Source organism: Rhinoraja longicauda, chromosome 15, assembly GCF_053455715.1.
Source record: "Rhinoraja longicauda isolate Sanriku21f chromosome 15, sRhiLon1.1, whole genome shotgun sequence".
NCBI classification, from domain to species: Eukaryota; Metazoa; Chordata; class Chondrichthyes; order Rajiformes; family Arhynchobatidae; genus Rhinoraja; species Rhinoraja longicauda.
In genome coordinates, this window is record NC_135967.1 from 8,349,896 (window position 1) to 8,360,818 (window position 10,923).

General features: G+C 48.3%; 1 protein-coding gene across 2 annotated transcripts in view; it reads left to right on the forward strand.

Annotated features, from left to right (window-relative positions):
* The window catches only part of LOC144600509 (septin-6), a 79,105-nt gene extending 69,158 nt beyond the window's left edge, over nucleotides 1–9,947 (forward strand). The window contains exons 9-10 of one of the 2 annotated variants that reach the window (XM_078412165.1): nucleotides 2,041–2,231; nucleotides 7,291–7,386. In XM_078412165.1, the coding sequence (XP_078268291.1) occupies nucleotides 2,041–2,231; nucleotides 7,291–7,315 (216 nt within the window). In that variant the 3' untranslated portion in view covers nucleotides 7,316–7,386. Of the gene's footprint in view, nucleotides 1–2,040; nucleotides 2,232–7,290; nucleotides 7,387–8,177 lie in introns of those variants that run through there. The other variant, XM_078412166.1, reaches the window with a different exon arrangement.
* Nucleotides 9,948–10,923: the final 976 nt, after the last annotated feature.

A 10,923-nucleotide genomic window follows, 5' to 3' on the forward strand; every position in this document is an offset into this window, starting at 1 on the left:
ACGTACGAAGCGAAGAGGAATGAGTTTCTGGGGGAGCTGCAGAAGAAGGAGGAGGAGATGAGGCAGATGTTTGTCACACGAGTGAAGGAGAAGGAGTCTGAGCTGAAGGAAGCGGAGAAAGAGGTAAGGTGGCTGCCGTTTGCCCCTTCAACTAAAACCACACCACTGCAGTGAGGCAGCACGGGCAAGCGGAACCTTTAATTTAGACACATTTAACTTAGAGCAAGTTGTTCAGTTGACACACAAAGAACTGCAGGTGCTGGTGTACAACATGAAAGACACAATGTGCCTGAGTAACTCAGCGGGTCCATGGATACTGGACCATGGACCCTTCTTCAGACTGACTGTAATAGGGGAGAGAAAGCTGGAAGAGAGGTGGGGAGTGATAGGTGGATGCAGGGATGGGGGGGGGGGGGGGGAGGTTCATTGGCAGAGGCCAGAAGTGAAAAGAGAAAGTGGGAGATAAGGATGGAGGAGGTGTGAAATGTGAAGTCGGAGGATGGAACGTAGGTGGAAGAAGGCGGGGGGGGGGGGGTGAATGGGGAAAGGGAGAAATGGGTGTGCATCCATGTGGTACAGGGTTAAGAGAGGGAGAAAGGTGGGGGTGGTGTGCGTAGGTTAGTTACCTAAAATTGGCGAATTCAAGGTACATAAACGTGAGCTACCCAAGCGGAATATGAGCTGCTGTTCCTCCAATTTACGTGTGGCTTCACTCTGGCAACAAAGAAGGCCCAGGACAGAAAGCTCGGTGTGGGAAAGGGAGGGAGGGTTAAAATAGTTAGCAAGCGGGCGATCCAGCATTCCTTGCCAACCAGATGCAGGAGTCTGGCAAAATGATTGCTGCTGTCTGCCTACGCTTGGTCTCACCGACGTACAGGAGGCCACATTGGGAACATTGGAAGCATTAAATGAGGTTAGAGGAGGCTCCATGAACCTCTGTCTCACCTGAAAAGACTGTTGGGGTCCCTGGATGGAGGTGAGGGAGCAGGTACAGGTGTTGCATCTCTTGCTGTTGCAGGAGAAGGTACCTGAGGAGAAGGCAGTCTGACATGGATCACCTATCCATATTCTCCAGAGATGCCGTCTGACCTGCTGAGTTACTCCAGCATTTTTTATTTTATTTTTTGTAAACTGGCATCTGTAGTTCCTTGTATCCTCAATGTACATGCTGTTAGGTTGTTATCTACCCCAGTGGAATATGAAGTGTTTGGCTTAGTTTAGAGATACAGTGTGGAAACAGGCTCTTCAGCCCACCAGGTGGAAACATGCCCTTCAGCTCACCAGGTGGAAACATGCCCTTCAGCCCACCAGGTGGAAACAGGCCCTTCAGCCCACCAGGTGGAAACAGGCCCTTCGGCCCACCAGGTGGAAACAGGCCCTTCAGCCCACCAGGTGGAAACAGGCCCTTCAGCCCACCAGGTGGAAACAGGCCCTTCGGCCCACCAGGTGGAAACAGGCCCTTCAGCCCACCAGGTGGAAACATGCCCTTCAGCCCACCAGATGGAAACAGGCCCTTCAGCCCACCAGGTGGAAACAGGCCCTTCGGCCCACCAGGTGCACGCCGACCTGCGATCACCCGTACACTAGATCTATCCTGCGCACTGAGGACAATTTACTGAAGCCTCTTAACCTACAAACCTGCACATCTTTGGAATGTGGGAGAAAACCGGAGCACCCGGAGTAAACCCCTCATGGTCATGGGGAGAACGTACGAACTGCGTACAGACAGCACCTGTAGTCTTAATCGAACTTGGGGTGTCTGGCGCTGTGAGGCAGCAACTCTACCGCTGCGCCGCCGTGCCGTCCATCTTCACCCAGTTTGCCAGTGGCCTCACTCTGCCAATGGAGGAGGCCTGCGACAGAAAGATCGGCACGGGAATGGGAAGGGGAGCTAAAATGGTTAGCAACCGGGAGATCCAGCAGGCAGGTCCTGGCAGGCAGAAGGAGCACAAGTGTCCACGTTTGGTTCAGTTCGCTGTGTTTTGCAGCCAGGCCGGTTGCTTTCGAACCATGCTCTGACGTCTCTCTCCTCTCTCCCAGTTGCATGACAAGTTTGATCGTTTAAAGAAACTTCACCAGGATGAAAAGAAAAAATTAGAGGATAAAAAGAAGAGCCTAGATGATGAGATTAATGCCTTTAAACAGAGAAAGACCGCGGCTGAATTGCTGCAGTCTCAGGCCCAGCAGTCGGGAAGCCAACAGACCCTCAAGCGGGAGAAAGAGCGGAAAAAGTAAGTGGTCTTTTAAAAAATAATAATGTTACCTTCTATCTCTCCGTTATTAATCCCCAGAGTCCGATCATACTTTTTAATATCTGCGATCGGACGGGATTCCAGAATGGGATGCTTCCCGGCAGTTCCGCTCCCCACACAGATTCCAGAATGGGATGCTTCCCGGCAGTTCCGCTCCCCACACAAATTGCACCGTGTTTTTTGGGTGGTTTTGGAGTGCACTGTCATCCCTCACGGGACCCAGTCTGATGGCTGATGTAATTCCCCACAGCCAAACGTCCAACTGCGCGCACAGCGCGGCGTTTCATTGGCGCGGCTCAAAGACGGGAGGACCCCTTGGCCACACTTGGCACGCTTCACTAAAGTGGGCCAATGTGCGTCGCTGAAACAGCGCTCTTGTTGCATCCCGTCCTGCAGCGGGGGAAGGATGGGTTCTACGGTTGATTCACAAAATCCCCTTCAGCAGCAGAGCCAGATTCAAACGGAGAACTGCAGACAGAGGGACTTTCGCCTCATTGTCATGCCCCCCCCCCCCCCCCCGTGTTCCCAGTCTGCTGCTCCTGTGCCTGGACCGAGAAGCCTCCGTGCCTTCAATCACTGACTTAGTCTTTCGAATCAATGAACGGAAACTGGATTGACTGTTGTACAGCAGCTTGGATTGTTGGCTGCACACCTTCAGTTTTGGTGCAGAGCTAGGCTGTTCTGTAGTGCGTTTCAGCCATCATATTCATAGCAGCGTGAGGGAATGACGGAAATTGTCCGATTCTTAGTGTGGGAGAGCTTCCAGGAGAATGCTTGCACATGTGCAATGGTGCAGGGAATTGTATAAGTGTGAAGGCATTTTGATGATGCACAGTTAGGTCGCTGAAACAAAGCCTTGGTTTGCAGTCATTGTTATCCTTCAGATTGTATACGGTGTGTGTGATTAGCGGGTATAGTGAGGAGGACATGTAAGAACTGCTTTGTTCAGTTTTGGGGCATAAGACAATAAAACACTTTTGACTCTTGACTTCAGGAGTCGATGGACCTTAATATAAAAGTGCAGTGTGTTTTAGAGCAGGGAAGTTTTTTGTGAAAGGGAGCTGGTGTGTGTTTACATTTGTCCACCGTTCATCCACATGAGCTTTTTGCATGTATAATATTTTACAGTTAACGCTGTTCACTGCATGCTGCATACGACCCATCATTTCTGGTAAGCGTGATCGATTGCTAACCACCACAGCAGTGGAATTCATTGTCTCAATGCTGTCTTCTCCACTATGTTCAATGGTAATGGTTGGTGTAAGTTATTGCTTACGTGTTCCTTGCACTCCTTGACCTTTCTACAGTAGATCACTGTGTGCAGAAGCTGCTGCCTCACAGCGCCCGAGACCCGGGATTGATCCTGGGTGACCTCGGGTGCTGTCTGTGTGGAGTTTGTACGTTCCACCCGTGGGTTTTCCTCCGGGTGCTCTGGTTTCCTCCCACATCCCAAAGACGTGCGGGTTTGTAGGTTAATTGGCCCTCTGTAAATTGCCACTAGTGTGCAGGGAGCGGATGTTAAACTAGTGTGAACGGGCGATCAATGGCTGGCATGGACTCGGTGGGCCAAAAGACCTCTTTCCATGCTGTATCTCACAATCAATTTGTAGCCTTTTAAGAGAGTTGTATAATTAGCCTCATTACGTAGAATAACTAAGATATTTTGGGGTATATTGAGTGTTAAATATTTCACACTTTAAAAATAAGTCTTCCACACCCCACCCCTCCCTCGCACCCCAGGGATTGTATTTGATAGGAAGAACGATCTGGATTCTTTATGGCTCCAGCGATAGACAGACGGGTTTGTTGTTTAGCAGTTCTGACAATGGGGCATAAAATCAGTGCCCAGTTACTTGAGTCCACCTTCCAGGCCGTCAGATGCGTGGCTAATACGTTAACAATGTTAACTCCCGGCCATTAATGTGAAAGGGTCAATGTCCATTCATGAGAAGAGCCCAAAGGCAAGTGGCATCTCCGAGTTCAGAATTAGCAGCCGATGCTGAGAATTCAGTCGAGTTGCAAATTATTCAAGGAATAGTTTGTCTGCGCTTCCAAATACCAAGCTTCGTCTAGCGTGGCAGTAGGACGAGTGAGGCTTCCAAGTATGTGACCTTCTGCTTGTGCATGGGGATGGAGTTAGTGCCCATTCCAGGTATGTTCGCAGTGCCGATTCCAACAGTCAGTCTGAAGAAAGGCCCCAACCTGAAATGTCGCCCGTCCATTCCCTCCACAGATTCTGCCTCTCTCGCTGAGTTCCTCCGGCACTTCGTGTTTAGCTCAAGATTCCAGCATCTGCAGTTCCCCGAGTTCTTTTCCTGTGTGCAGCAGCATCAAGGCTCCTCTGCTCCCCATAGACACGGCGTCAGAACCAATTTCTCCCAGTTCCAATGTCCAAGGACCGGTCCCAGATTCCAATGCCCCATCTCCATTTTCCTGCTTTTTCCTGCTTTTGCTCCATCGGTTTTGATGCCAGATCCAACAAGGGAAATTACCTCTGGCCACACTCAGGCTGGGGGAACAGGACCTCGTATTCCACTTGAGTAGCTTTTAACCCAACTGTATGAACATAGAATTCCCCGATATTAGATAACTACAAAAGCCTCCCCTTCTCCTTTCCTCATCCTAACTGCTCCCCCACCCCCACCTAGACTCATTCTATTTCTCCCCTTCCACCTACATTCCTTCCTCTAGCTTCACAATTAGCAACTCTTCAATCCTTCTGTTCGCACCTTCAGTCTTTTCATCTCTGGCCTTTGTCCAACCATCTGCCTAACAAACTCCTCCCCCCCCCCCCCCCCCCCCCCCACCTGTCCACCTATTACTTCCCTGCCTCTCCTCTCTTGCAGCTTTTTCCCTAACCCTTGGAAAAAGGAAAACTGGAAAAAAGGGGGGGGGGGGGGGGGGGGGGAGAGGAGAGCCCTTCTCCCCATCCCCCCCCCCCCATTCAGCCCATCTTTCTGTCTGAAGAAGGGTCCTGACCCGAAACATCACCGATCCGTGTTCTCCAGAGATGCTGCCTGATCTGCTGAGTTACTCCAGCATTTTGTCTTTTTTGAACTGCCGGAGGGCCTCAGCATCCCAGGTGACATCTGTGGAGGGAAGTGGACAAACATTTCAAATTGTGAATCTGAAGTAGGGTCCCCGACCTGAAGCCTTGTACGTCCATTCCCTTGATGCCGCCTGACCTGTTGAGCCCCTCCATATTCCTCCAGTTTCCAGCATCTTCGGTCTCTTGCGTCCTGCGGTGATGTAGCACCATTCACGTGTAGCACCATTCACCCTGCTGTGGAGCCAGTGGCCTACTTTAGCAGCCCAGGCACTGATTTGGAAAAAGTGTCAGCAGGTCTGTACAACTCCCCAGCAATGGCCACGTGGGGAGAAAGTTTCATGCCGTGCAGTGGGACAGGACACGATATTTTCAGTCCAACTCTACACTTAATTCCATCCATCTAAGAGTGCGGGTGCAATAAAGTATTGAGAAGGTTGCCTCTAGCAGGGCAGCACGCCCTGGGCACGGCACTGAAATGGTGGTCTACTGCTATGAAAAGTCTATGTGGTTGACAGGACCATTCACCTTCTGACTCTGGCAGAGAGGCGACCCATTGCATCCGAAGTGCCAGGTTTGATTATTGTTGTTGATCCAAGCCAATTGATGAGATGAGGGCCCATTCCACTGCTGTGTCTATTAGTGTGTTTGCTTTGTGTGTGTGTGTGTGTGTTTTTGAGTTATGTGAACCATTTTCATATTTAACCTGAAATTGTTGCTCATTCATTATTTACATTGTGAACCATACTTGGCTGAAACATTTCATTTAAAGTAACTCATGAAAGATTAATCCGACTTTTCTTTCATTTTCAGTTCAGGCTTCCTGTAGAATCCTTTCCGCAGCAAGTCGGGAACAAACTCCCCTTTTTGTTCCCAATTACATTGCCGTGCTTGGTCCCCTCTCTCCCTCCCCCATCCCACCCACCCCCCCCCCCTCCCCCTCCTCTCCTGCCCTCCCCACCTTCACCTCTACCCACCCCTGTCCGTGTGAACATGCGTGTTTGAGCTTGATACTATGGCTGTGCTGAATGATGGAATCCAGCAATAAATAATATGGAACTGACACAAGGACTCGCAGTTTACCACTTCAGTACTTGCATGGTGCTAATCAAGCTGCCCGTGAGCCTCGGAGAGCGTGTCACAACTCAGTAATCCCAACGCGATGCCTCTTGTGGGTCGCGTGTGCATTAGAGAACTCAGGAAGCATTTGCATGAATTGTCATCGTCATGGTCATTTATGCGTCACCCCCTTTTGTGCTGCCTATTTGCTGCTGCTGCTGTTTCAGGCTACCGAACCGTCTGTTGATAAGACTTAACAAACCTTATGCTGTTTTTTTTTGTTGTTGTTGCTTTTTTTAAGTTGACACCCATGCTACTCGAGTGTTCAGCATGTTACAGAAGGCATGTCCATGTTGGCCGCCGAGATGTGAAGTACAATACTGAGCAAAACCACGAGTTTGGTTCAGATGGAGTTAATGAGGAATGGATTAGCTGAAACGGGCCACTGAGTGGAAGCTGACAGGGATTGCTAGCTTATGACTAATGGGACCGTGGAATATTTTTGGTAAAATGTTCCCTACTTTTTTGAAACCAGATTTTTACTTTTCTTAATTTTCAGTTTGTTTTTGAACAAATTTGCACTGAAACTATTTTGTACCTTGTCTGAGGCAGTGAATGGCACCTCGTGTGTAAGGTTTATTGAGTCCAATTCTATTTAAAGTGCGGAGATTTTTCTTTGTTTAAATAAACACTGGATGGATTCATCTGAGGGCATTCTTGTGTGACTGGTGGTATGCTTGGTTTTTGTAATAAGATGACTTTTTTATACCTCTTATCGTCCTTGTGTTATGGAAGGCAGGCAAATGCTGTGCAAAGTAATAGTTTTGGGCCAAAGTAGGTTTTTTAAATGCAAATAAATGTGAATTGAATTGTGTGAATTTCTCGGGCTGGCAATTCATTTTTGTCTATATTTTGTGCACTCTTTCCTTACAGTAACCCTTGGCTCTGCACTGAATAATTAGAGATCCTCACTGATTATGGAAAATGTTTTTGCCTTTTGCTTTATTCTTATTAAGCTGTGATCAATATTGGACTGGGCAGCCTCAGATAACAGTACAGAGCCTGAGGCCCAGGCATGCAAATCCTAAGGCAGAAATGCTTGCCTTTACGTAAGCAGAAAAGCTTGTGTCGTATTGCTCAAAGTAGAGGCTTCTTTAAACAAGACAAAAATGTAATTTATCAGCAGCATTGTACACCAAAAAAAACGCATGTTTTGAGGCCCCCGTGCCAACCATTAAGTACATCGTACTTGAGTGTTTATGAAAGGGAATAAATTGCACTATTTATTTTGCAAATGTGGAGAGGTTGAAGGATTTTGAGTTCTGCAAACCACGACTTGCCAAAGTATTTTAAGTGTGAAACATTTGGATTATGTCTCCCCAGCTATTTGAGTCAGTAGGATCCTGCTGTTTAGAGACTCGACAGAACACCTTTTTCCACGTTTCGTTTTGACCGTTTGTGCAAAGGCTTGCGCAAATGTCTGTAATTTTGCTCTCGTAAGGTGTTTTGGGTTTTATTTTTGTGCTCGACTCCACAGATTGTTCTGGATGTTTACGACATGTTTACGACAAGGTATTAAAGGCTGTTGCACCTCGATCACGGTGTCTTTATTTATTTGAGCAGCAGCTGGGGGGGGGCTCAGTGGTGACCGTGCCTTACATGCCTTGCAAGTTTTTAACCTTCCAAAGCCCCTCAGTCCTCCCCTTACCCAGCCTCTCATTTATTTCTCTTGGTTTCTGTTGTGTGTCCTTTTCTCTGCGCATGTCTGAGATACCTTGCTGTGTTGACGATCTATCTCATTTGTGTTTTTCTCTCTGTAGCTTCTTTTAATATCTGCTCGGCCTGCTCTGTGGAGGAGGAGAATGTCACCCAGAGAAGAGTTAGGGGGACTCCTGTGCTGCTCTTTAACTGTGAAGCTAACTCTGTACTTTCCCAAGAGGGCAATGGTCAGCCTTTGTGGGATGTGGTTGGACTCGTCTGACGAGGCCATTTTGTTTCTGCAGTCGGTCGTCCCAGTCGGGCCACTGGCCGTGAAATGTTCTGTTTTCTGAATTTTGCTTGTTTATGGATTAAGACTGCAACGTTGCAATATTTTTGAAGCTTCTGTGTTCTGTGGGCTCACACTTCCCAATGTGCTACATTCCTGTGTACCACTTCCCACCCTGGATAGAACCTACCTTATCAGTTTGATGTACTGGAGCTGAAATTTACCTTTCATCTCGTTTGGGGCTCTCTTCCTTTTTAAAATTAAAAAAAAAAACCTGAGAGATCTTCCACATGTGGGTGGGTGGGTGGGCAAGGGTCTGGTGTGGGTCAGGGTGAGCTAATCGGTTATGGTCAGTAGCTTCTAGATATGCCACCACCCTGAAGCATGGCTCAGAAGGGATGGGTAATGCCAATGGTCTTGCGGCCTTAGTCAGGAAAATATGATCATAAATTGGGAAAAGTCTAAACTTTTGTACTAAACAGGTGCAAAGGCGGTGGGGGGAAGTCCACACTAACAGTGCTGTAAATAAGTGTAGCATATGATGTGATACTCCCCCATATTGTTCCAGAAGGCACCTTATTCAGTTCCTTGTTTGCGGTGGAGAAGGCACCTTATTCAGTTCCTTGTTTGCGGTGGAGAAGACACAGAGGGTGGAGTAACTCAGCAGTCAGGCAGCATCTCGGGAGAACATGGCTGGGTGACGTTTCAGGTCAGGTCTCTTCCTCAGACTGAAGAAGGGTCCTGACCTGAAACGTCGCCTATCTATGTTCACCTGAGGAGCTGCCTGACCCGCTGAGCGACCCCTGCAACTCTGTGTCTTTTTAAACCGGCATCTGTAGTTCCTTGCTTCTACATTCCTTGTTTGTGGTGTTAGTTTGGGTATTGGTGGGAGAAGGGAATGGGTGGAGAAGGGAAGTGTAGCTTCTAGCTTGATGGGAGAGGATCGTTCTTGAGACCCTTAATGATAAGGTATGGGCGAGAGAGAGAGAGAGGGGGCTTCAAAGTGCATGTGAAAGAGGCGATAGGATTAGGCAATGTTCTCTGTTTACACGTTTGTGTGTGTGTTCCTCGGTTTTTCTAGGAGCTCAGTTGTGGAATGATGGGATCCTTCAATCTATTTGTAACCCTGGTCTAATATGAGGTTCCTCAAACATTCCAATAAAATAGCAAAAATGGTTATGGATGTGGGACAGATCTTACTGGAAGACTTTGGATTATATTTGGCAGTTAAATATCCATTGTAGTGGTCCTTTTGATAAGCACGTTGCTTTGGCCGGTAATTGCAGCCATACTGAGGTTCAAGGTCACGAGATGAAGGCAGGCAGGCACGTCACAGGGGCTATATGTTATTGTTGCTGAAATCATTGCCTATTAACCCTTGTCTGTCTTGCTCGTCGTGTGGAAGTATTGCACCTTTCCGATCTTCCTCTTGCTTTGTACTGTTTCTTTCTCCTCTACTTCTCCATCATCACTGAGTTACTGGGGTTGTGCGCCCTCATTTTTTGTTTTGTTCTGAGGTCTTGCTGTTTGACCCATCAGAAAAAAAAAAGATTTTCCTTTGGACTTTGCTACCCATTGCTGTAACTTTCCAATAAAAGTGTGGGGGAGAAAACCTCTTCTTGTATTTCTTGCTATGGTTATAAATAACTCAAAACTTGCATGGTAGCTGGTACGTAAACTGACTAACTCACTGAGCCACTCAAACACTCACTCACAGAGCCTTTCACTCACTCACTCACTCAATTACTGATACAATCTCTCACCCAGCTCAGTGGACTACTCCAATACTCAGGAACTCAATTACTGATTTACTCACTCACTCACTGATTTACTCACTCACTACACAACACAAGCTGAACTAAACAAAAGTGTCTCTACAAATCCAGCCCTCGAGGAGGATGAAGGAGTATATGGGTGAGAAAGAGGGGGCAAAAGTGGCTTTAGACTAGCAACCACAGGAAGACACTAGTTAGCCGCTGGTCTCCATTTCACTTTTCACACCTTGGATCACTGGAGGAAACACCAGTGCCAATGAGGTGTTGTCGAAGTCACCTTCGTGGAGTTAAACACTTGTGGCAACTGGTAAGCTCAACAAAGCAACGCAAGACCTCTAAAAAACAAATGTTTTGTAAGATTCTCGGATTGTTAACTCCATTCTTGTACCAATCCCTTTTTAAATGAAGGCAACCTGAGGCTGTTTCCCGACATTTGCAGAAGCACAGTCGGTACAGCATTTAAAAAAAATTAACCGCAGGACAAACTCAGCGGGTCAAGCAGCATCTGTGGAGACAAAGGGAGAGCTGACATTTCGGGTTGAGACCCTGGATCGAGCGAGGCTGAGCATCGAGGGAAGATGGCCAGGCTGTGTGCCAGAGGCTGGTGGGTGGGTGGGTGTGTGGGTGGGTGGTTGGGTGGGTGGGGGTGGGTGGGTGGTGGGTGGGTGGGGGTGGGTGGGTGGGTGGGGGTGGGTGGGTGGGGGGGGGGTGGGGGGTGGGGGGGGGGGTGGGGGTGGGGGGGTGGGTGGGTGGGGGTGGGGGGGGGGGGCAGAAGGAGCCTGGAGCGGAGATGGGGATTGTTGA